The 27,363-nt window shown below is 39.5% G+C and overlaps 1 protein-coding gene across 1 annotated transcript in view; it reads left to right on the forward strand.

Moving 5' to 3' along the window:
• Nucleotides 1-1,698: 1,698 nt before the first annotated feature.
• The window catches only part of nhsl2 (NHS-like 2), a 121,833-nt gene continuing 96,168 nt past the window's right edge, over nt 1,699-27,363 (forward strand). The window contains exon 1 of the mRNA XM_014981655.2: nt 1,699-3,124. Coding sequence (XP_014837141.2) covers nt 2,839-3,124 — 286 coding nt within the window. The 5' untranslated portion in view covers nt 1,699-2,838. The remainder of the gene's footprint in view (nt 3,125-27,363) is intronic.

The raw sequence follows: 27,363 nt of genomic DNA on the forward strand, positions 1-27,363 counted from the left end.
TTCTTTTTTCATGCATTTTTAGCAAAAGAGAAAAGTTTGGTAAAAAAAAAAACAGGAAAGTTTTAGTCTGATTCAAAGTCAGCTGCTCAATGTGCTAATGGTGGAGAAACAACTTACCATTACAGGAAAACCGTTTACCCGCCGTCGTTGGTGGCTATGCTAACTAGCTTTAGCATTCACGGCGGACTCTACTGTCGGAAACTAGCTGAAGTGTAGTAGAGAGCAAAGAGGAGCTTGATTGACAGCGCTAAGACTCTCCTCTTGGCTCTGATTGGTTGTTTTTGACCAGGCGTGGCACATTTTTTGCAGATTGAAGAAGAGCTCTCTTTTTTTTTTCCCCAGAGTATTTGTCTCACGATGTGCTGTCATGACATGGTGACATTTTTAACATAAAACATATTGTTTACAAAAGTTACGCACTGCAGCTTTAAAATGGGTGAGGTGAGGTCAAATGACAGCCGTCGCGCCCCCCCCTCCGCCACGCTCGCTCCAGAGGGCCACGTCATGAACGAGACTCTCCCAACCGCTCGTGCGCCGTCTCATTTTGCTCAGCTGACCTCCTGTTATCGCTTTGTGGGGAGGAAGAAGAAGAATCCTCTGCGGGCAGCTGGTAATGTGGGTTAACCACTCGGAGCTGGCTGACAGCAGAATGTTTTCAAAGGCGAAGGGGGGCGGCAGGAAGAGCCAAACACGCCCCCCTCTTCGTCTAACGAGGAGCTTGTGACCGTGCTGTGTGATGTGTCTGATAAGCTCTGTGGACATCCCGAACCGGGGTCGAAATCACATGAAACTAATGTAAACAGAAGCATGGCGGCTGATGGCTGGCTGGAGTGAGGCTTGAAATTATAAGATTGTTAGCGAATTTAAAAAAAGTGACTAAAACGATATAGTTTATTCTCTTTTTAACGTCATTTCATAATTACTCAGGAACTCCTTGGTAGGACTGGGTTACGCCTTGAGAACTGCTTGCTACAGGTTTAGTGCGGCGTCTGAAACATGCTGTCAAGAAAGCGATATGTTCACTGCGTAGACTAATTTATTGAATTAACTCTGTTGAAAAAGTCAGATGCTTTTATTTCGCTGACATTTGTGTTGATTTAGATGATTACGGCCTCCAGCTGATGAACTCAGTTTCTCAGGAAATTACACTGCATAAATACAATATCTTACCGAGTATTTTTGGTCAAGTTTCTAGTGCAAAAATCTTAGTTTACTTGAAACAATACAAAACTTACTTACAAGTAACTTTTTAGCAAGATGCAGCAGCTTGTTTTAAGTCATTAATTCCTTAATATTGCCGAAAAAGTACTAGATTCACTGGCAGATTATTTCACATATAACTAATACCAGTCTCTACCTCCAGCATCTTTTTCTAACTCATTTCTTCCTTCCAATCAACTTCCCATTAATATAGTTGAATACAGTATTCAGTTGGCAGTCAGGCAGAGGCTAACTAAGCTGCTGCTTAGGGTTCAGCTTTTTATATTGTTTATTAGCATTAAATTGGTTTTGACGGTTTTCACGTTGATGAAAAATTCTGACTTGTTGGAAATTTAAACCTAAGACTGAAAGGAATTGGGAAGTTTGCTCTGTAAAAGTGAAAAAAAAAATCCTCGTTGTTTGATTGTTTTGTGTTGCCATTGTTACTCTCTGACGCTATGAATTTAATCTTCGTGTGTGAACTTCAGCTTCTGCCCAAACAGCTTTCACACCAGTTAGGGTTCAGTTGCCTCCCATAAATACTTTTAACATATTTAAGTTAATTTTAGTAACCAGTAATACGTGAAGCACTGCTAGTTGTGGTGATGTTTTTTTTACAGGAAGTTGGGCCCCTAAAGCTGATTCTGCCCAAGGCACCACATAATCTTTTTGCCGGCCCTGCTTACTGTCCTTTTTGGTTTGCTTTTTTTTTTTATTGACACCATGAGTTCTGATGAAAAGTTCAATTCTTTCAGCATATAGCACGTGATTTCTTTTCTTGTTTATTATGGAGTTATTTAAGCCCAATGAAAGTGTGAGGAGCAGCACCTCCAGCGCTTTACCCGGGCTGCTCCGTCCATCCACCCATCTCGTCCTCATCCATCCTCTGCTCTCTACCTCTTTCGCCTCCTCAGCTCTCTTCATCTTCTCTCCCTCCTCCAGACAGACCTTTATTTTTTTCCCTTCTCTGGGAAACTGTTGCGCCCTGAGTAAAGACGCCCTTAACTAGATCTGATCGCTGGATGGGCGCCTTCAAAATAAAAGCACGGATGAAACGGAGGCTAAAAATACCAAGAGGAACTGGGGAGCGCCCGGAAGCGTTGCTAAAAATGCGTGTTTTCAAAAAATATTAAGGAGGAAATCATTACGACTACATATTGAATAGGTTGTTAGAAAGTTCTAACATCTAAATTCCGAGAAATTGTTTGACTTCACGGCAAGGAAATGTAAGGGTTTAGCTTAAATCTTTTGTAGTTAAGGATTTAATTTTTCTTTATACGCCGAAATATACATTTTATGTTTCCAAATGCCCGTTTTTAAACATTGATTTTGAAGTTTGAGCCGGATGTCTTTCGTCTTAGATTCTGTCCAACATGCCTAGCAGCAGCTGAGACTCTCCTCCACATACACACACACACGCACATTTACAAATCTGACTCCTAGTCCAAAACAATGAGTGCGCACGACGCGCAGCTTGCTCCAAACCTCTCCAACAAATGCGGACTTTTCCCTGCAGGACCACCCGTAGCATGCGTCTCAAGGAGAAGGACCACGGGAGTATAACTTGACAATTATTTGGAGTTTTTGTTTGTCTTTCTTCTCCTCTTTTATGAGTGTGTATGAGTCTGTGGAGAAACTATGCCGTTCTGCAAGCGCACCATTCTCCCCAAAGATGTGTGCAAGCCCGACGGCGGCGGCGGGAAGCTGCGGGCGGAGGTGTTCGGGGAGCTGGCGGGCGTATGCGGCTCGTCCTTGTGCTCGGTGCTGCGGCAGCTCTCGGATCTGTCCCGGCACTCGGTGAGCATCCTGGAGGAGCTGGAGGGGGAGCTGGTGTCCGTGTGCCGCCGCTCCGGCGCGCTGGAGGGCAGACTGGTCCGGCTGCAGAGGCACGTCGCCGAGCTGCTCAGCAAGCCCCCGCCAAGAGGTAAGTGGAAATGAAAGAAGAATAAGAAAAAATAAATACCAATGTGCAAGAGGTCAAGGAAAAAAAAAAAAAAAAAAAAAAAAAAAAAAGCTCACCTGGAGTATATATGTGCGGCTCCCAGCTGCTGGTTGTCACACTCAGAGCTTGAGTTTAGTGTAGGTGTCGTGTTTGCAAATTCCTATTCAGCTTCCGCACATCCTCAAAAAGTGGTAAAAGGTATTATATTTATGCATATAAATGTAAGGCCTGACGAAATATTAAATTCATTCAAAAGAAACGAGTTGAGCTTAAATACGTCGTTAAATTTTGTTGCGGCAGGACAATTTAATCACATTGTATGTAGTTTTATTTTTTTCTTACAGGACTTTACTTTTATGCCAAAATTTGAGTCTTATGCACATTTTCACCGTGAACTGTTGTCAGAAACTAGCGGCTATACTCTTGCTAGCTAGCTAGTTAGCTTGCTTTATCCTTGCTTGCTCGGGAAAAGCTAGCTAGTTTTTTACGTCCTTCATGGGTAATTGCGAATTTATTGTCATTTGGCTGCTGGACAAGGTTCATTTTAGCTATTTGCTCACTTCTGTTGACAACCCATTTGATATTTTTATTTGCAATTTTTTTGTCCATTGCTGTTGTGACGCCAGTTTTAAATTCTATTAATAGTAGTCTTCTAGTTGAGTGATGAAACCTACAGAAACCCTGTTGTTAAAGGATAGAAGTTGTAGTTTTGTGTTCAGTTGCTTTAAATTTTATATTAAAAACGAAACAGGATATTGATTAAAATCTCACATGAAACTTGAGTTTACTTGATGTTAAAGGAGGCGGAGTTAATCAAATTAGAGGAAAAAAAACAGTGGGTCAAAATCTGCATGCAAGCTCCTTCTTTCTTATGAGCGCACGCAACTTTTACTCATAAACTTGCTGGTTTCCAGGATGCTCCTGAATGCAGCACGTGGGTGTGGAGAGAAAAATGTGAACTTGGGCTGAAGTGCAGGGATGTTTTGCGTGCTTTTGTCGTTTTGTCACCTTACCTGTCGCACGTGTCCGTCTGGCTTCCCTCCCGGTCTGGTGTAATGCTTTGTTTAGTTTTTATGTTGTCATTCCAGAGCTCTGAGGATGTCACAGCCCAGCTGTAGTATTAAAAATGAGTCATGTACAGACTCAGCTTACATTGACTCACAAAAGTGATTTAATTTGTATGTTTGTAAGATGTATGTGTGAAGTTTCTCTTGAAGTGTTTCAGTGTTCTCCTGTAAATCTGAGCTTTTTGGGTTCACCTTGCCAGTACCGGGTTGGACCCGACTTTTTCCTTCAGAACTACTTTAAATCTGGGCAGTGTTGATTTAACAAGGCGGGCAAAAACAATTCCAAGAGATTTTAGCTCATGTTGACAGGACAGCATCATACAGTTCAATTGTCAACTGGTAAAGTTTATGTTGCTATGACTGCAGACAAATCGACCTTTTACCCGAAGTATAGCACAGTGACTGATAGAAAAAAAAAATGCAAAAGTTTCTGCTCATCTGGTCACCAGTCTCAAAAGTCAAGTGATGTCAGTTCTTAAATGATGGGAAATATTTTATTCATTTCTTCGTCCTCCAGCTCTTCTTCACATGATCCTGAAATCACCATCTCTGTGATAAAACATAGTGATGGCAGCATGATTTATTTATTTTCATATCGATGTGTTAGAATGATTCAGTGCTTCTCTCCTTTACAATTACAATATATTACTTTTTTGGCCCATATGCATGTAACCCCAATAAACTACATTCAAGTTTCTGGTTATAAAGTTGCATTGTAGTATTTTGCTAGCCTGGCAATGGCTGCTCTTTGCAATTTCGCTCTATTCTCATTTCCCTTCAGTGTTCTGTCTGGGCTTTCTCCCATTGAGCTGGATTTCAAAACCAGGCCAGGCCAATCAGCAATCAGAAAATATCGATGATGTAGATTTTTTGAGATGACTGTTAATGTTAACTCAATATTTGAAAGCATGGAGTGAACAACGACAGGGAGACTACAACTTTAAAACGGTGCAGAAAATCGATGTTGTCTTTCACAACTTCTCCTGTTAGCTGATTGACCCGGTGAAATTCTGCAGGAGAAATTGTGCTTTATGGGAGGAAAGCCCAAACGAAGAGAGATGAGAATTGAGCAGATTTGCATAGGAAAGCAATGGGGAATGGTTGTTTACAGTGGTAAACTTTATAGCGTTGGACTGGTGCATTACACATGTCACGGACAAACGTTAGTGATTGTATAAAATTTAAAATGTCAACAGAGTCCACGCCTCCAGGAAGCAGTCGTTTCTCAATAGCCAAGAGTCCAGAACCCTCCGGACGAAGCAAAGCGCAGAACTGGTTTCTACCAGGCTAGTATTTTTACAAGACTCCACAACAAAAGAAAAAAAATGTGGATTGCATTTGGCCAAAAGCGGGAGAACTAGCAACATTTTCTAAGCAAATAAGGCGCCGCCCAGATGGAACGATGGCAGATTTGCACCTTAGCATTAATGTCTGCACAGACTTTGCACTGGTTTCCCTCCCCTGCTTACATTATAGGCCTCAAGAGTGACCAAAAGAGTGAAGCAAGAAGGCTGCTAACATGAGGCAGCCAGCAGTCTGTCTGTGTGTGAGAGTTAGTATGTATAGTATCACCAGACAGAAAGAGAAACACCCTTTAAACACAGACCAGATGCGGAGCTGGAAGGAGAGGAAGAAAGATTAAAAAAAAAGAAGAAAAGAAAAGCAAGTCGTTCTTTAGCTGACTTCCCAAGGATCCGTGTGTGTAGGTGCTCCTCTCTGTGGTGCTGGGATGCATCATCTTAACTCTTCTTCTCAAAATTCTGCGTGGGTTCTTCCTGTATTGCTACCACGTGGGCAGAATCACACAGCTTAAACAATCAATACGCGCGTTGTGGGGCCTTCATCTTCATTGCATCTTTATTTTTTTGATTTCACCTCCTACTGTTTCAATAAAGATAGAAAACGCTGAGGCCGAAGTCGCTAACGTAACGAGGTGAAATGTTTTTTTGTTGTTGTTGATTTTAGCTCAAGGGCTGGTTTGATGTTGCCAAAATATGTCAGTGTTTGCAAAAGTTTAAACACAAATGTTTTATTTAAAACTTACTGCTGCTGAAGTAGTATAAACGATTAATTATTACGGTTTCAATGATGTTTCTGTAACATGTTGTTTTGACTTGGATACATTGACCGAGCTAAACAGGAAAAACAACTTTTATTAACTTTATTAACTTTTAACTTTTATTTTTGGATTTTTTTTTTTTGCACAGATTGTTGTAAACTAATCTTTAATTGTGATTTTAATTTTATCTGACATAAAAAAACATGGAAAATTTTAGCCTGTTTATGCTGGGGGTTTGTATTTAGTGCAGTCTGCTTTGTGAGTCCAGTGCAGAAAGAAAACATAAAACGAAGCAGATTGCAATGATTTGTAAATTGCCTCACCTATTTTCTCATTATTTTATGTGCGATAATGTTGAAACATTATACCGATTCTACTAGTACTAGTAAGGTTGTTTTTTGTAAAAGAGTATATACTTCCATTTGTGAATTTCTTTAATTTGCCTGATTAATCCCTGTCACTGCCACCTGCGTTTATGCTTGGCTAGCGTCTGACACCTTGGGGGATTTCAAATTCGCTAGTTTGAAACCAGCTAACATTCCCCCCCCCCCCCTCATTCATGTGCAGAAAAATCACTCGCACGTGTGCTTTTCCGCGAGTAACAACTGCTGACATTCCCCCCGTCCACCTGCCAAAAGTAGGGAAACAAACACTGAAACACATGTTCCGGCCCCAGATGAGGGGATTTTTTCCACCCAGTTCGGAGTTTGTACAAGAGTCAGATCTGCCCCGGCCTGTTTCCAGAAAACCGTTGCACAGAGGATCGAAGCTGGGTTCCTCTGTCCAAGGAGAGGAGGAAGGAGTCGCACTGATACAGAGAGGATGTTGATCTTGAGTTGAGGAAGGATGATATCAGGGGGGAAGGCGTGCATGTGTGGTACACTTTCCACTGGAAGTTGTCACTCAGAAGGGCCTGAACTTGAGGACTTTGTCCTCTGGAGCTTTCGCACACTGGACTTATTTCCTGCCACGTTCTGTTGGCTGCTGTTCACCTTAAGGGGACAAAGTGTTCCAAGCATGTTGAAGAAAGCAGCAATGCATTTTTTTTTGCAACGTTTCAACTGGATTTTTCAGATTACACCTCTTCTACCTTGTTTTTATAAGCTTATGATTAGATGGAATACTGAAACGTTATGTGTCTTTGCCAAAAACATTGAAGGGATCGCTTACATCTGTCAAAAGGGGTTTGTGTTTAGTAGCTATGAGCAATAAATATTTTACCTGCTGTATATAATTCCTTTCAATCAAGGTCATAGGTCCATGTATAAGGTCACTGCATGTGAATAACCTTCCTCCTGAGCAACATTTCAAATCGTCTCAGTAACAAAATCTGTTGATATCTGAAAGTGGATGAAAGCTAGCAAAGTCCTGTTCTTGACCTCCTTGTCTGGGCTAAGAAGAGACAAAACGGACTGACCAACATGTCACGGTTTGGAATTTAAAAATCTATATTACATGTAATTAATATCGTATCTCTGGCAAATGGCTTTCCTGGTCTCTATCAATGAGTCTGTGCATCTTTAAAAAGGTCTTAATTCATGTATCTAAAATTAAGGCCTTAAACTTTCTTAAATTAATTTAAAAAGTAGTAAGTTGGCTGTAGAAACTTTAATCTCGTACATGGAGATTTCTGTCAGGCAAAAGCTTGAGTCATTGGTTGAGGCTACCAATAACAACCTGCTAACGTATCCTTGTTAGCTAGCTAGCGTTTTTGCGTCAATCATGGGTAAGTTCAAATTTATTGCCTGTTGACTAGCCGGCGTTCGCCTTTGCCAGTGGCTCACTATTGCCAACCCAAAGCTTAGCACCTAGATTTATTATTTTTTTGGTCTTTAATTCAAGGTGGCAATAAAAAAAGGTCTTAAAAAGTCTTAAATTTGACTTGCTAAAATCTGCAGGAACTCTGGTTATATTTAGTAGAAATTCATATTAGTTGTTCACATTGACCACAGCTATCAGCAGGTCAGAAAGAAAGCCAAGACCAAAGTTGACTTCTACTATTTTAAAACAACTGTAATCTAAAAAACCTCTCAGTGGCTAATGCTATCGTTACTTTTTATGCTTCTAACCCTGGTCCCGCTAGTGTTGGATGGTTATTTACACAGATGTCAATAATTATTCATTTAGGAAATGGACATGTGAAAGTATGAGATGGATTGATGTACCAACAAAGGAACATTTAAATCATTACTGGTCCAAATAACTTCCTGTTACACACACAAAACAGCATAATATGTATTTTAGCCCTTTAAATAACCGTAGAAAGTATGTATCCTAATGAAGAGTATTTAATTTACTGACTTAACTGCTTCCCTTTTCCATCTGGTAGATTCGCTGGCCAGTTTTGCATCATCGCTATGGATCATGAGTAAATAATCACAGACCTTCATGTAAATAACCCTCTGAACCGAATATGGCTTTTATAAACTGGTTTTAGCATAAACTCCTGGGACATTTTGTGGGATTTGAGTTTTTTCTTTGTACGACAATAATAAATGTATTGCTTATCTGATTTGTAGTTAGATCTTAAACCAGAACCATGTTCTGAAAAATATGAACTATTGCTTTAAACTGAATGAAATGTGCTAGTAAAATATGATTAAGATATTTAAAAAAAACATACTTTGTTTTAAATTCTGTATAAAACTAAATACTCTCTGCGCTCTTAAAGGAAACTTTGAAAGCTTATTTCATTTCTTAGGCCTATATTGAGTTAAGGGTAGTTTCTATGTAATTAAGCTTTTATTTTACACTTTTATTTTGGAGTAGCTAATTGGTCTAAAGTGTTTGTTGAGGCAACAAGAGCGAATCCTTCCTCCCTCTCCTCGTTCTCACGGTACGTCAACCTAATTACTCAAACGTCCTTCCTCCAACTCTGAAAACTTTGGGAAAAACAAAAAAGAAGCTCAAATGAAAACTTTAAATTAAACCGATATTCATTCGATTTTTCTTTATTTTTTTAATCACGAATCTCTAACTTTTCCGGCTCAAGTTTTATAATCCCACACACATTTTTTTTGTTTGTTATTTTTTATTTATTGTGGATGCAGGCCATGTACCTCAATATGTTTCAGAATCTCTCCTCTTCTCCTCATCCTCCCCCACCATCGCTCTCTTCCTACAGGCGATGATTCAGAGGCTTTCGGACCAACTTCTCTCCATCCGCGGAGCACGGAGAAAGACTTTTATTTTCAGAATCCACACTCAATTTTTCAAGTCTTAAATTCGCCGAGTTGCCAGGAGTGATTTGATTAGCAAAGAAATAGTTGGAACTAATAAATAATGTTGATATAAAAGGTATTTTTTTTGATAGTAAAAGAACGTTCCATGATATTATTCAGATGAAGCCATGTATTGATTTTCTTCCTTATGATAAAGTGCTCTTATAGTGCTCAATGTTAAAAACAGAGATATTTATTTTTCTCACAATATTGTCAGATTTCTTAAATTAGCATCCAGATATGCGAAAAAGTTCAGTAAGAACCTTAAATTGTTGCAAATATTACAATAAAAAACACACAAATATGTACAAATATACCCCTAGAAGCTCATTTGTGTTTTTATGATTAAATTCTGACGCAGAAAATGTCGTCACTGAGGTGAACGTAGTGGATAAAGACCCTCCGACGGAGACTGGGGGTCGGCTGCGCTCGTGTTCGTCTGCGTGCGTTTACACATGTGAGACAAAGTGCTGTTCTCTGCAAAATGAACGCGAGTCACGGCTAAAGGTCAAAGAGTGAAGGAGAAGAAAACCAGCTTCCTGTCATGGCTCACAGCTCGGCCCTTTCTTTTTCTCTTACACAAACTCATAACAAAAACGATTCATCGTTTCAGAGGACTTTACGTTCATTCCCATGCTAGGAGCTTCTGATTAGCCTCATGCTGCATCACCTGAAAGGACGGATGTTGGTTCAGCCAAACAAGCACATTTTTCTTGATCATAAATTCTCCCCGAAATGATTGCGAGAAATGATAATAACGATGTTTTGAGACCATTTTCAGTAAATATCATGATACTACAACCGAATGAATTCTTTAAAGATAATCTCAAAGTGGATGCAAAGTGAGACACTTTCATCTCCCCAAACGCTTTGGGATGTTTCCGATGTATAAAAGGCCGATAATTATATTTTCTACATAATCATGGCAACTAGTCATTAAAGGTATGTTTCCATTTTTTTTTAGATTCTGGAGACTCACTGTCTTCTTGGATGTTTTTGTGTTTTGTTTATGGAGATTAAGTTGAGCTGGTTTCATTGTGGTTATGGCTTAAAGATCTGTGTGAAAATGTTTTTGAAGAGTTAATTTACAACGAAAACAGTAACACTGTCTGCAAGAGACGGGAACGCCGTAAATATGTGCGCAAAACTTTGTGGATATTTTGTTTTTGTTGAAAAAAACACTGAAGCGTCAAGCCCCTTAAACTTGCGAGTAGTCGTCGATTTTTACAGAAGAGCTATGGATTCAACATTTGAATGTGAAAATTTCCAGGACTTAAGATTCAACATCTTGGCAAATTCTCACGTTTCTTTGGTGTTTGGAATCTAATGTGTTATTGATGCGCCTGTTGAGAAGTAAATGTAAAAGATTTTCGTCCTGCCGTGAATTTCAAAGTCCCGCTCCGTCATCCTCCTGCGACTTCCTGTCGACTTCTTTGCCTTTTTCTTAAGCAGCGACGTCTGGCCGTTGATCACGTGACTTGCGTGATTTGAAAACCGTGTTTTTACAGAATTCAAAAGATTTTTGATACGACCAAGGAAGTCAGTTCACCTTCCTGTTACTGATTGGTGAACAGGACGTTTCATTTACAATATTCAGTCTACTTCCTGTCCATTTTTTTTAAAATTTTGTCTTGGGCGTTATCTTAGTAGGACAGAGAGAGGATTTTCGTTTCCAAAACTCTCTCCTCTGTGAAAAATAACAACACACCTCAGGATTTACAAACTGTGAAGCCAGAGCGCGGGAACAGACTCTTTGTTGAGGTTTTGTGTGAACACGGCAAGCTTTCAGCCCGTGTGGGCTGGCTTCCCGCCGTTCTCACGTTGAAGATCTGCTGTTTAATCTGAGGACACGGATCAGGGGACGGTGCTTAAACCGTCTCCTGTAGAGCTGATCCCAATCACAGAGAAGAGCGTCTGATGATGCCTCAGATATTCAGACTGTGTGATGGCAGCAGCATGTAGACACACAGGACGTAGGCAGGACGAAGGAGCGAGCTCGGTTGGTTTTGTAACGCCGATCAAATCGCTATTTGAGGGAGTTTAATTGGATCATGTTGTCCAACGAGAGCGCTGAGTGGCTGGTGCCACTCTCGAAATGAAATCGTCTTTTATATTAAGAAACATGCAATATTACTAATATTTGCTAACAGGACTGTCGCAATAAGTCAATTAATTGCATGATCAATTAAAACGAGCTCAGTAATTTCCATTTTCTATCAAAAGCTGGATCACAAAAATCTTCAGCCTGGTATATTTAGTCTCAATTTTTTTCTTACCAAGACGTATTGATTAATTTTATTTGTTTCTTTTGTTTTATTTATTTCGAAAATTTAAAATGGCTTCCAGCTCCAGTGTTAAATGTCCATTGGAATTTAAAGTTTATTAATTTTCGTGAATGTATTCTTGCATTATTGTACAGTTACCGTTACGTTATGTGAAACAACTTCTGGGACAATTTATCGTCTAACAAAAGTTGTTGTTTGGCTTGTTTGGTTGTCGCATTACTGACTTATTACTTACCATGACAACCGCTACACGCTGTCTTCATGGCGACTGCTAGTTTGGCGTGCGTCTCAGAAAAATATCAGCTTTTTCAGTCCTAAAAATGACATGTGTATAAACTGCAATTCCTTCAATGACCACTTGATGCTGTTTATAAGGTCAAATGCCACGGTCCTCTGCTGGACCCGTCCTCTACAAGTCCAACAGACTCCTGCTGACTAACTTTTACTACTTTTTGACGCTAAACAATCCCTGTCTAACGCAAAAAAAGAAAAAAGTCCAACAATTATATAGTTTCACAGCAGTGAATGATGGTTGTTCTGACCGAACAGACGCATCATGTGACGCCTCTGTGCAACATATAATGGTTACATTGGTGAGTTTTTCTCCCTCTGAGCACAAAGGGTTGGCTGTCGACAGTGATACGTCAGCCAAGGCGTTCTGTAATGGTGGAGGCAATCACTTCCAGGTGTCGGACAGAAAACACTCCACGTCTGGCGGAGGATATTTCACTCGCTCACGGGAACAACAGAGAAGTGGAGCACATTTTACTGTAGTGAGGCGCTAAAGTGTTTTTATTGGAATTTGCATACGTAACAAGTCAAAAACAAGGTGATCTTCTCATCCTAATTTAAAGTTCTGTTACAAAACTCTGTCAGGATGTAAGGAAAGGGATTTATTAAAAAATAAGCAATAGTTTTTTATTTTTTGACTAGTTTCTACTTGTTTTTGTTTTTAAAATCTGCTCTCACGTGTACAAAACACTGAACTCAATGGAAATGTTTGCTGAAAATGAAGACCATTTCGAAAACCATAGAAATGTGTAAAATATGTGAAATTGAGTGCAGTTTGTCATTTGTGCCACTAGGTGTCAGGATTTCTTTCTTGCTAGTTGCTTTTTTTAGTAGTATGTGTTCTCCTTGCTTTCAATATGAATCTCATTAGCTTTACTTTTCACTTTACATTTTTTAGTTTTAATAAAACTGTTTTTTAACTAGATGGAAACACATTGAGATCAAGACCTCTTTCGCAATGACCAAGGAAAGAAGCAGCGCAAAAATAACAAACACAGACATCTGAAATATGTAAAATGTGAACAATTTGACGAAAAAGTAACATGGTTGTGACTTGTACTGTTTTTACAAATGTTTATGATGGGTTTCATTCGGCATTTCTCAAATTTGCCTGGTGGCAAATGACGGATTTCATAAATGAATACATAGATTCATAACTTACCTTAATTTTCTGCCAAATATTAATCCATTTTTGTTTTATAAAATGTTTTAAATGCGATTTTATTTAAAATAAGGCCACATCTCTTATTAATAGAGAATAAGGCCACATCAGCTAAAACAAAAACACATAGAAATGAATGTATTATAGTTGGACACATCAAAAATCCACATGTTGGACTATCAGAACAGTAATAATTCCACACTATCTGCTGTAATCAAAAAACAAATAGTGAAGTACAGTAAGAGAACAAACCAGTTTGCAGAAACGGTTTGGATTTGCAGCTTATGATCCTAAACTTATCTGTAAGTGGACGTTTGCATGTTCGTGGCGCTCAGCAGGAGCATCCCCCAGCCGGAGCTCAAGCAGTCAAAGTAAAGGTTTTCAGATTTCCAGGGGGAAGACTCGTGGAGTCGTGTCGTCCAGAGTGGGTGCCGATCCGAGGCGGGGAGCAGAGAAAAGGCCTTCCTTTGTCCGGCGCTGTCACAGAACTATTTACTGGCACCGTGTTGTGGAGAGGAGGCTGAGCTTTAGACGGTGGAAAGCTGCAGAACACACAGTTCTGACACTGAACACATGGTCGGGACTCCCTGACGGGTTCAGTGTGTGTTTGTGTGTGTGTGTGTGTGTGTGTGTGTCCATGCCTCCTTCTATCTGGCGGCAACAACCCTCTATGGTTTGATCAAGCTGTGAATAATGGTGTGTGTGTGTGTTTGCAAACATCACATGGAGTGTTTGTGCTTTTTGCTGAAGTCTCTCTAGTTTCCAAAGCTATTTCCATTTTAGCTGACCATGCTTTTGTGTTTGGTGAAGGTAACGAAAAGAGGATTTCTGTTTTAGAGGGATAAATATCTGTTTTTGCCATGTGTGCATCAGGTTAAGATTGTCTATTGCAGGCATCCTTAAAAAGTCTTAAATTCATTCATGTATCTAAAATAAGACCTTAAAATTCATTTTAAAAAGTAAGTTGACCTTTAGCATGTTAATCACAGGTCTTAAGTTTTATTTTTAACCTCATAGCTAAAGTTTTTTTTTTCTTGTGGGACTTCTCTGTCAGACTAAAGTTTGAGTTGCGTTCAGACATCTCCACTGTGTACCCTTGTCATGTAGCTGGGTTTATTAGCTAGGATTGCTTGCGAACCAAGCTACCTTTGGTATCTAGCAAGGCTATATTAGCAGCTAGTAGAAGTTCATTGGCAAGCTTTTTTACTAATATTTGTAAATATCAGTGACTATCATGGTAAGTACAAGTTTATCACTGATTGGCTGAATGGCGTTTGTACATTTTTGTGGAGGTATAGGTCTTAAATTCCTTACATTATGGTCTTAAAAAGTCTTGAATTGGATCTTTTCAAACTTGTTGCTTTCTCACGTTTGGAAGTCTCCAGATTAGTTTGTTCTCTCAACGAGTCATACTCCCATTTTCTACCCAAACGTTAAAGTTTGATTCCTTCCTTCTCCTCTTTTGGACCCATGTACTTATAGACCAATTACTGCTGGTCATTTCTCTTAGTAGCAATGTGTTTTGATGAATTATGGAGATAAATATTAATAACGCTTTACATCCTCCTCGATTTTTACTGACTGCGGTTCTGATCCCCATTTGGGAGGGTTGAAACCTAACAATGACGGATTATGTCCCCCGGTCAAACTAAAATAACACCTACTGGTGGAAATGATTCATTGGAGCCACCTCACCTCGTTCCCTGGAAGCACAAAACGAGTGCATTATCGAAAATGTCCTCAAATCATCAATTTCCAATGTGAGACGTCCCCAAGACGTGCACAAACTGATGGATGGTCAATAATAAAACATCCCGGCAGGCGGCTTCTGCTCTGTCCTCACAAGATCCGGGACGAGTTGGCAAGAAACCCATCCCAAATATTTCTCCTTTATTCCGGTTTGTTTGCACTTGAACCTGAGATTGTTTAAAGGAATGTGACAGCAGGATTATCCTGTGGTTCAAATAAATGTAAAGAATGTCCCGTTAATCTGGAGGTTATGCCTATGAAAAACCGAAAGGATAGATTTAATATTTTAATACTGATTTTTCACGTGTCTTGTAAGTTTTTTTTCTTTTCTTAAAATCATGAATTTCGACTTTGTTGGGCCGGTTTTTGGAGTCAGAACTTCCGAGTACATCCCTCCACTCCGTTCATGGATCATTGCAGGAAGTTGGCAGAGTTGTAGTTTGAAATTCCCACAACCCATCGGCTCAAAAATAAGCCACAACTTCTTCTTTGTCTATTTCTACTCATGCAAATATGTTCTAAAGAGAGACACCTGTTTTTTTTCATGAATATGTTGATCATTTGTCAACAGATCCTGAGTCAGCGTTTTTGTTGATCAAACCTTAAATCAGGCGAGTTTCTGTGCATGTATGTGAATGAATCAAATCAGACAGCTGGTCTTCCTGCCTGGTCGTTGTATGAGCACACAGAGGTTTTCTTTGTTTCCACATCATAATTTATTACCCAACTCTATGCTCTATTATTACCTTTAATGAAACAGAGGTTATTAATGCAGCATGTTTGTATTTTGCTGTGCATGCCCTCTACCTGCCTTTTGTGTTCACTGTGGCCCTGTGTGAAACAGGCACTCTGCCATGTCGCACTCTCACTCTGCAGCTGCATTAAACATAACCTGCTGTGTGGAACAATTTCACATTTACATGAAAGCTGAAGTAATTTCTTCCGGTTGGTGCTGATCGCTGCTGATCTGTTAAAAATTGCTGAAATTTCCCCTTCAGGCTCACTTTTATCTCTGCTCTTCTGTCTGCCGTTTATGTTGATTACAGTTTCAAAGTCATCGCTTTTGAAACACGATCTTGGATCTTGGCTTCTTTGTGACAAGAAATCCTTTTTTTAAAATTTTCTTTCTTTTACAAACTTTGACCAGACAAAAAAAGAAAACCTACATTGGTAGTAAATTTGGGTAAAACCTATCCAAATTTTGCATTCGGCTATTCCTCCTAGCCTATTGTAGTGTTGTATGCAAACTTTAAACTGTTTTTAAGAGAAATAAAAGAAACGATTTGTGTCATTGAGTTCAAGCTGAAAGTTAATGTTGCTTCTGCCCTTTCACCAAGTAACTGCTGCATTTGTACTTTTATTTTCCTGGTTTTGCTCTTCTCACATCTGCTTTCAAATAAAGAACAATAATGGTCCAAGTCCAAAGATGACTCATCTTGATGGAGCATGGCTGTAGCTCATTGTTTTTGACAGAGGTTTGACTGGAGTGTTCACTCATGAGTTATTACTCTGAACTCTGAACGTGTGTGGATACTTCTATGCTTCTCTTGCACAAACTAGTACTGATTTTCTTTTTAAAAAGTATGTGAACTGTTCAGGAGTTAACATTAGAGCAAAGAATATTATGTTTTTATGTGTTTTGCAAATGAGGAAATTGATCATAGCTTGGCTCACTTTTGCCAGTTTTTTCTGGTTTCGAATCCAAGACAGACAGGCGCTAGCTACAGTTAGCAACGCAAGCATAACAGTGTATTTATTTCCAGTTTATGTTTTCAGACAATGAAAAAACATGTTCACAAATTGAGTGGGGTGATACAGTGTGGGGCATTTTTCCACCAAAGCGCTAAACTGATGCTATCTTATCAGGCTTTCCAGTTGTTGCTAACTAGCTAGCTAGCTCATCAGCTAGCTAACTAGGGTTAGCTAGCTAGGAGGATTCCTCTAGTGTAGGATTTGTTGGAACCAGTAGTCATTTTAAATGCTGTGAACACCATTTTTAAAACTTGGGAGGTTAATGTTTTTAATCAGTTAGAAAACGAACGCTTCAGTGGGAATAACACATTAGTGTTAGATATTTTGGAATAACCGTCAACGGGGCGCTCACAGCTTCCAGGCCAGCTGATTGTTTTTCTCTGAATCCATAAAATGTTATTTTCTGTAATTAGGGCATATCTCACAGTCTATAAAGAATATGCATCTCATTTGATTATCACTAATTCAAAGTCCAAAAGATTTAGAATGATAAAAACTCAACATTCTACACTGAACCTGTAATATAATGCTGGAGATTTGGAAAAACACATAAAATTTATTATTTTATTGGTTTTGAAACTTTTCCTGACAGGAACATGTCACTATTTGGAAGATAAAGAATGATAAAAACTGACCAAGATATAAACACCCTGATTTGCCATAGATAGTAGCATCAGGAAATGTTTTGGTTAACCACCTATTTCCTCTAAAACGAGGACACATCTCGCTGTTTTTGCCGAGGAAAAAAAAAAGCCAACTTGTTGTGATTAAGAAAAATTCTTGAGCAAAACGGAGCAGAAACACTGAATGCTTGGCGCGAGGAGCCAAGTCACACAGATGTTTTTACAGGACAACACTTGACTCATTTCCTATAACGGTCTTTTGGGGGCGGCAGGAACAAATCTATGTGGACACATTACACAAACCATAAACCACAAAGCACCAACGGGAATCCTGCTGTGGTTTGTTACAGATCTGCATGTGCTTATTCTGATCAAGAGATTGGAATTAGATGGTGCAAATGCATGACGTCTAATAAGAGACTGTCCTCAAATTCAGCCGTTACATCTGCTTTTCATTCTCTTTTCCATTTTATATATCTTTTTTTAATGCATCATGCACAAATTTTCAAATTTTCTCATGAACGTAATCAGTTCTTAGATAATTGTTTTAAAACATAGATTGCTGATTTTGCTTATTTAGTTCCTTGTACTTCACCTTTTTTTGATTTACAATTTGTTTGGAGTTATGTTGGAACCTTTAGATAGTCTTCTGTGAAATTCCCTTGCAGCATAGATTTGACGTTACAGAGGAAACCAATTCTTTTGGCCAAACTTCAAAATGACCAAGACTAAAGAACATGCCATTCAACTAAAACAGGCTTCGTGCTGATCTCCACAGGTAATATGATAGCTAGCTACCCATATACGTTTGCTAATTGTAGTTTAAAACAACTGAAGCTGTGATAAACGGGGCTGGAAGAGGACACAGGTTAATTTTGCAAATAACGAACAGGAATCATCTCGCTTCTATAATTCCTGTGGATTTTTTTGTTATGGACACAAACTATTGTCTCATGTCAGTCAGTTTTGTTTAAAAGACGCCCTGTTGTATAACTTGACCACTTAGCAGAGATGGACAAGACCCTCAGGCTGCTCCTGCTGCGTTTACAATGTAAAAAAAAAAAGCTGCTCTGAGGAAGTTTCCTGAAAGATCTCAGGGAGGAAAACAGAAGGAGATGAGCTGCAATCGTTAGCTCTCCATCTGTCGAATCTTTTGTGTGTCTGATTGGAGCCGGCGTCTCGCAGGCTGACATTTCAGTGAGCCCAAAAGTTAAAAATGAACCCGTTTGTGTGTGTGTGTGTGTGTGTGTGTGTGTGTGTGTGTGTGCGCGTGTGTGTGTGTGTGCGTGTGTGTGTGTGTGTGCGTGTCGCCTAAAAATGCCGTTGCTGGGAAGTCTGGATGGAGGAGGAAGCATGTTGTGCTTGCAGGGCTTTATGGAGCCGTTTGTTGAGCAAGTATCATTCCAAGTTGCAAACAAATGCTAGCAGTTATTATCGTCTCTTAGCTCCATAATTAGTTGTTACTGAGCCAGTGAAACACACTGAACTATGATTAAAACACATTAAAACATTTTTTTCCCTGAATTTGGCTGTCAGTATAAATTTGCTTGAATATTAGCTGTTAATGCTAAAATTAAGTTTGGCTAGAAGTACAAATGAAGTTAGTTACACTGATTCAAAGATCGCAAAGAGTGTAAGAATGCCATTTATGAAGATTTATGATTTAATCTCTCTCTAGAAACAAATCTCTATGCTGTTCCCACAATAATCTAGACAAAGATCAATAGACAAAATTTAGTAACATGCTTAAGCCAATGATTTGGACATGCTAACAGCTTCTCAAACACAGCTTTATTCCTTCCTTAACTCATACAATCCTGCAATTATTGTAACTAAAATGTGTCAGTATCACAATAAATTATTGTTAAAAAGTCCTTCTATCCAAAATTAGATCAAATTTTTTAGCTTAAGTTTCCTTAGCTAGACTTTACATTGAAAACATTTTTAGGATATTTCCTATTTGTGTCTTCTTCTGTGGTTTTTGTTGTTGTGCCGTTGCTGGTGGTAAAATAGTTAAAAATGGATGAGTAAAAATATGAAGCTGAAAAATATCCACAATCACGCATATACAGGTGCTGGTCATAAAATTAGAATATTGTGATAAAGTTCATTATTTTCCATAATGTCATGATAAAAATTAAATTGTCATATATTTTAGATTCATTGCACACCAACTGAAATATTTCAGGTCTTTTATTGTTTTAATTTTGATGATTTTGGCAAACAGCTCTTGAAAACCCAAAATCCCTGTCTCAAAAAATTAGAATATTATGAAAAGGTTCTTTGAACGAGCAATAAAAATAATCATCCGAATCAACAAAGTAACTCTAAACACCTGAAAAAGATTCCTGAGGCCTTTAAAAACTCCCAGCCTGGTTCATTACTCAAAACCGCAATCATGGGTCAGACTGCTGACCTGACTGCTGTCCAGAAGGCCATCACTGACATCCTCAAGCAAGAGGGTGAGAAACAGAAAGAAATTTCTGAACGAATCGGCTGTTTGCAGAGTGTTATATCAAGGCACCGCAGTGGAAAGTCAGTAGGAAGGAAAAAGTGTGGCAGAAAACGTTACACAACGAGAAGAGGTGACCGGACCCTGAGGAAGATTGTGGAGAAGGGCCGATTCCAGACCAAATTAAATTTTCATCTCCATAAAACTTTTCAGCAGATGGAAGCATGAAGTGCTCCAAAATCTTCTGATAGCTGCTGCATTGATCCTGCCCTTGATAAAACCCAGTGGACCAACACCAGCAGCTGACATGGCACCCAGACCATCACTGACTGTGGGTACTTGACACTGGACTTCTGGCATTTTGGCATTTCCTTCTCCCCAGTCTTCCTCCAGAGTCTGGCACTTTGATTTCCGAATGACATGCAAAGTTTGCTTTCATCCGAAAAAAGTACTTTGGACCACTGAACAACAGTGGTCCAAAGTGCTGCTTCTCTGTAGCCCAGGTCAGGCGCTTCTGCCGCTGTTTCTGGTTCAAAAGTGGCTTGACCTTTGACCTGGGGAATGCGGCACCTGTAGCCCATTTCCTGCACACGCCTCTGCACAGTGGCTCTGGATGTTTCTACTCCAGACTCAGTCCACTGCTTCCCCCAAGGTCTGGAATCGGCCCTTCTCCACAATCTTCCTCAGGGTCCGGTCACCTCTTCTCGTTGTGCAGCGTTTTCTGCCACACTTTTTCCTTCCTACTGACTTTCCACTGAGGTGCCTTGATATAACACTCTGCAAACAGCCGATTCGTTCAGAAATTTCTTTCCGTTTCTCACCCTCTTGCTTGAGGATGTCAGTGATGGCCTTCTGGACAGCAGTCAGGTCAGCAGTCTGACCCATGACTGCGGTTTTGAGTAATGAACCAGGCTGGGAGTTTTTAAAGGCCTCAGGAATCTTTTTCAGGTGTTTAGAGTTACTTTGTTGATTCGGATGATTATTTTTATTGCTCGTTCAGAGAACCTTTTCATAATATTCTAATTTTTTGAGACAGGGATTTTGGGTTTTCATGAGCTGTTTGCCAAAATCATCAAAATTAAAACAATAAAAGACCTGAAATATTTCAGTTGGTGTGCAATGAATCTAAAATATATGACAATTTAATTTTTATCATGACATTATGGAAAATAATGAACTTTATCACAATATTCTAATTTTATGACCAGCACCTGTATGTCAGTTTTTGTTGAGGCTGATAAATCTAGTTTAAGTGAATATACTCCTCCATTTTTGGATGAAATGCTTCGTGAAGATAAAATAAGGATAAAAATAACTTGCACAACTTTTTAAAAGGAAACTGAAATTGGCTGAAGAGTAGCAACTCTCGCTAACAACTTTACGCGAGCAGCAGCGAAGAACACCGTATTGTCCACGCTTGTTAAATGTTGATGTGTCTTTAACTGTGAGAGTCTTCAGAAATGATCAGGTAGCAGCTAGCTAGGCTGCAATGCTAACCTGGGAAATTAAACTATTGCTTCAAACGTTTAGAAATGTCTTGTATTCCCTTAATTGGGTTTCGCAATGTGGAAAATATTTAGGTAGTTAATTCTTAAGTGTGTTCAGCCTTTTTAAAGTTGGCCTTGCCAGAAAATGCTGCTAGCTTTAATGTTTGTGTTTTGCGACCACCTTGATGGAGTTGAGTTGTTGGTGTTTTGCCGAGAATCTGCTGCATCAAACATTACTTCGAAATTCACCCCAAACTTTCTTAGCTTGCCGAATTCCTTTTTCTTCAAGAAATCCTGGGTTAGGGTTAGGGTTAGGGTTTCACCTTGGTAGAAATCCAAGACGATGCTGGAGCAATCAGCCTTTCTTAAAAGGCTCTCTCCCCCGCTCTCTTAGTCACTTCACTCCTCTGATGTGACAACAAGATGAGGGCTGCTTCTGAACTTTCTGGGAAGTTTACGCTTGCGTGTATTGGATTGCACATAAACTCCAATTAGTGTGGGCTCGGACGGGATTTTTCCACCAAGTTTTGACACAAACATAAAAATCTACCCAGCCTTGGAAAAGTAAAAGCCCCTAGCAAATCAGAGAAGAAAGGGAGAGATAATGGGATTTGCTGCAGACGACAGAAACATGAAAAGAAACTTGCCAGATGTTTGGGCTACACTTTCATTTGTTTTTAAATTGCGTTTAAGTCGCCATGCTGATATAATTTTTCATTAGAAAACAGTCAAAAGGTCATTTAAAAAGATTGAACAAAAGTCCCACCTATTTATCACTTCAAAATGACCTTCATAGACTGATCCTAAAGATAATGAAGCAACGTTCAGGTCTTCTGGTTCTGGTCTTCTCTGCAAATCCAAACTTAGAGAAGCAACTTTCAGTTTTTATGCTCCATGAATCTGAAACAAGATAGTTTTTTTTTCTCTCCAGCCATTAGCTGCGTTTTCATTTACTTTAAAATTGCACAAATTCTAATTACGAAATAAAACATCGATAATGAAAACACAACTTCAGACAAGCACTTGCCTTTTGAGAGAACGTTTTTGCGCTAGGATGAGATTATTTTTCCGCTGTGTCGAAATTAGCGTATTTTGCTAAACTGCATTGGAAAAACTTTCCAGTTTCCACTTCAGTTTTGTCACCATATCACTCCTTCACATTTTCTGTAGCAGGGGTGAACTTTCCAGCGCCCCAACAATGGTAGTAGGGCAGATATCTATTTTTTTCCCCCTAGCAAGAGTCCACGTTTGGCTTTTCTACCGCCACATCCACATCTGGAACTGTGGCGCCCCCTATGGGTCAACTGCCTCTGGCTGTTGCTCAGTCTCTCATGAAATGAGGAAACCTTAATTGTTGCCTCAAACTACAGACCGATTTTAAGCTACCATTTCCTTCGAAAGTAGATTTTTTTTATTTACATCGAAGGTTCTTGGACAATCATGATTTATAATTATTTAGCTAACAAGTCTCTAGAGGTTTTTAATGACTTTGTCAGGCCATCCTCTCATTAAAACATGGTGGATGCTACATTATACTGTGGGGACACATTTGATACTTCATCTACTATAATAATCAAAAACTAGACTCTGTGTTGCAGCTTCGTAGAGCAGATCAGCTGTAAACACGTCTCTCATCATGTAGATGTTTACGTTGGCTCCAACACAGCTGAACAGTGTGTGTGTGTGTGTGTGTGTGTGTGTGTGTGTGTGTGTGTGTGTGTGTGTGTGTGTGTGTGTCCCTGCAGATAGGTTTCTGTGGATTGTGTTTACAGTTCCCGCATGACAGATTGGACCAAATTCAATTTCCCTTCCACCAGGAGCGTTTTCTCAGTTTCATCCTGTGTGTCTCACGCTGTCGCTCTCTTGTGATGACTTGATTTCTTTTTCTTTTTTTTTATCTTGCTAGCAAGAAGCGATCGGTGATCTGCAGCCAGAGGAGGTTAAACGACACACCAGGAGCAAAAAGCGGTGAAAAGGCAGATAATGAATTACGGAAAAAAGGAAGCTTGATCAGATTTATATGGAAAATTAATTCAAGAAATGTTTTCAGATAAACAAGATTTGCAGTATCATCCCACACGTTTTGTTGAGAATATGATCAGATGTTTACCTTTAGCAAGAAATTCAAAATCCGTCAAAAAAAATACCTGGAGAAAGACGTATGAAGTTATCCAATAGGCATCAAGTAATATTAATCTTTTGTAAAAATCCCACAGGTTTACAGTTTTAACACAGAAATTCATAACTGTAGTGAGCAATTGCTTTTATTTTTAACAGGAAGTCAACAGGTGATGCCATTATTGCAGCTAATCTTTCAGATTGATTATAACAGCTAAAAAAATAAGTTATTCATAGTAAAGAAGGAACGTGTGTCAGTTTGTCTTAACATGTGCCAGGTGTGTGCTTGAATATTATGTTATCAATCTGTATCCTGCCAAATATTGAAATTTATCGTATCATTTATCATTTATCATGATACAAATCTTGATTCGTAGGTGTCATGATAAATTACAATTAAAGATGTTTAAAACTGCCCAAAATTCTCAGTTTTGTTAGGATTGATAGATTCACTGTTTACTCCACTTTTTGTTCAATGACGGCATCGCTGAATACCAATTGATATGAAAAATGCGGTAACCGTGTGCAGTTAGCTGTTATAAATCACAGTTCTGTTTGTGACTGGTGTGCTAATGAAGCGTCTTTTGCTTTTCCAAGAGCAGTACTCGTGTTTGTGGGGCCGTAATTGCTGTAACACACAGTCACAGTCGTACAGTTTCCTCAAAAAGAAGTGTAAGTTGTTATCGTCAATTTTATCGTTATCACAATCATACCACAAAGTATCGCAATAAAACTTTAAATCTGTATCGCCCACCATTACCGCCAAATTACATAAATGTGAAAATTTTTTAATTTTACCATGAGAATTACAGTGCATAGACAGATAATTATTCCTGTTTTATCAGTTTGTCAATTGGTAATTTTATCAATACATCCAGCCACAACCGGACGTTTGAGGACACCCATGGTCTCGATACGACCCACAAAGCAGATGAGTTTGACTCTCCTGCTGTAGAACAAAGCAACGCTTTCATCATGATTCAGCAAGCCTCTCTCTACACGCATAATTCGGTCAGAACACGGCTGACGTGTCCGGTGCAGATCCACCCTTGCGGTTCTGACTAGGACAGGTTTGTGGAATGCTGCCGGTCCAGAAGTTATCTCATCTCCGTGCAGACTCGGCGCCGGCAGCCTGGCCCACAATGACGCGCTTGTTTTTATGTTGATCCGCTCGGACGCCCGCAGTCCCCTTCTCCAGCCGTGCCGCTGAAGGTCGCTCAAGGTCGCATGAAGCTCTGCTGCTGTTCGGCTCTGCGTTTGCACAGGTGCTTCTGGTCAAAAGAGTGTTGATGAACTGAGAGTGACTGTGTAACGTGAAAGCCACACCGATTTGATGGTATCACTTCATGTTTTTATTCCCCTTCTGCTCATATTTTAGTTGATGTATTGTAGCTATATTCATGGAGAAAAAACACACCGACAGATTTCAGTTCCTACAATCTTGGCCAAAACTCAAAGGACTCATCGGAGGATTACTCATGTTTGTTTCATCCTGATTCCTATGATTAGAAGTGAAACACCTAATATTTTTGGTCTCACCAGCAACAAGGCAGGTGTTGGAAAAGTGTTTGGTTTCCACTTTTATTATTAATTTCATGGACAACAGGCTCTCTTTATTAACAAGTAAGCTCAGCTTCTGCCCGTCTTTTTTTTTTTTTTTTACATGGTTTGACTCGAACCGATTTATTGTTGTTATAACTAAATCAATAACCTCCATCCCTCACTCACTTCGCTCCGTCTGTCTGTCTCTCCGTCTGGACCGACTCTTGACGTTTTGTAGCAAGCCTCACGTGCTCCCCGGCTTGCACAGGGCTGCCGCTGTCTCCGCGCGCGTTCCCACGGCTGCGTGCTGCGCGCCTCCTTCCAGCTCCAGGTTTTTGATCCGAGTGCCAGTCTGTTTTCACATGCAAATGATGATTTAAAGCGCAGCTCTCGCTCGCTCTCCGTCCTCGGTCGTCTCCCTCGTCGTCCAGCTGCACTCGGAGCTGGTGAGGGAGCGTCTTTGTGTGGGAAGCCTTGGAAATGGGGCCACGAGGATTTTAGCGCTGAGTCAGGTCAGACGTGTCTGGAAATAACGTGGTACAGCTGCTTAGTGTTTGCTGACGGTGCCTGTCGTCGGTGCAGGAAGTGTAGCGTCTTCGTACGGAGGTCGCGGGAAGGGCACTGGGGCGATGCTCGATCACAAAGTAGAGAGAGGAGAGTTTGAGAAACGTGCTGGACTTTGGTCAGCTATAACCTTCTCCACGTTTCACTAACATACATTCCTATTACAGGGGGAAGTTGATTAAAGACGTCCCACATCCCAAATAGAGCAGCGACTAGCGATTATTTTAGCAATCAATTATTCTGTCGATTAATCAAATAAAAATTATGCATATTTTTAATTGAACCACTTAAACGCTTTTTTTCCTCAATCATAGAAATACATAAAAATGCAAACAAACAAATAGTTCAGTTTCTTTTTAAATAATAAAATAAACATTTTCTTGCCTAACATGTGATACCATATATCTATAGACCATTTTTTGATTAACCGATTAGGGGTGGGCGACATGAACTTTGAATTTTATCGCAATATTTTGTGGTACTATTGTGGTAATGGTAAATATTATATAAGAAAAACTATTTATTACTTTGTTAGGGAACGATATGGCTACGACCACATGATACAGCAACAATAGCAACACAAATGTTGCTGTTGAGAAACATTTTTATGAAAATACAAAATTAGGTGTAAAAAGAACTGGTGAAGTATGGACTGAATCCAAAAATCCACAGTAAAGTTTCATTAAATGTCGATATGCTCCCATCCTCAGATTTAAAGGTAACCTATTATGCTTTCTTGAACAGGTTAGGATATGTCTAAAGGCAATACAAAACATGTTCATTACATTTCTTGTACAAAATCATTCTTAGAAAATGAGATTTCAGTCTTATTATCTACGCTTTAGAACGTCTTGTCACTTTAAATTCAAACTCAATGTTTACACTCACACATGAAAATACCTGCAATCAGATGCGCAAATATGCAACTGGACATCTTTGAAAAGCAGAAGTGGAGCCTCCTGCACAACCAACAAAACTGTAGCAAGTGGTTTATGGATGATAACAACAAAACACCTGGCTCTTCCAGCAGCCATTGTACAGCGAATGCCCCTGTAAAACCAGCTGCTTGGTAATGGTGCCATGTTTGTTGAATGTGACACAACGATTGTGAGGTTTTTGAAACGGCTCATTTTCCAGACACCAGTAAACATGAACTTTTTACCAGAAAACAGCTTTTTTTATGTTGCTTTTAGAAGCAGTAGGAACCCAAATGGAAGTACAAAAAATGTGGAAAATGTGAACTTTGGGTCGCTGTTCAAATGTAATTTATTTTTCCAGCAATTTTCTCCCTGCTTCTTTCAAAAAGATATTTTTTTTGCACTATTAACTTGTTTTTTTTCCCTCTCTGTATGACATCTTTCACCTTGAGCTTATGAAATACGTCATTTTACCTACGAATCTCCTTGGAAAGCTTCCTCACCGCAGTCGTTTCACTCAATGCTTCTTATCTTCCACTTTACTCCTCATTCTGGATCTTTTTCTCTCCCTTCTTTGTTATTTATTTGTCTCTCTTTGGCAGACACACATCTGCCTCTCCTTGTCTCATTTAGCTCCTCTCTCCATCACTTCATGTCATCTCTTTATCCTCCCTGTGTGATGGCTGCTCTCCAGGACGGTAACTGGGGGATGATTGGTCTCATGTAATCATCGTAGATCATCAGTGAGATTGATGGGAGTGCTAAGGTGGTCAGACTGGTTGTAATTACAAGGTTGCGCTAAATATCAATCACGCTGCATGGCTGAATGTACGTATATAAGCCTTTATGGAGCATGTGTTGCTAATGTTGTATGAATTCAAACCATGATCTAATAAAGAGGAAACACCGGATATATATCCCGGGTTTAGGGT

This window comes from Poecilia mexicana, unplaced genomic scaffold, assembly GCF_051168715.1.
Source record: "Poecilia mexicana isolate PSO_F unplaced genomic scaffold, ASM5116871v1 scaffold_18, whole genome shotgun sequence".
Classification (NCBI taxonomy): domain Eukaryota; kingdom Metazoa; phylum Chordata; class Actinopteri; order Cyprinodontiformes; family Poeciliidae; genus Poecilia; species Poecilia mexicana.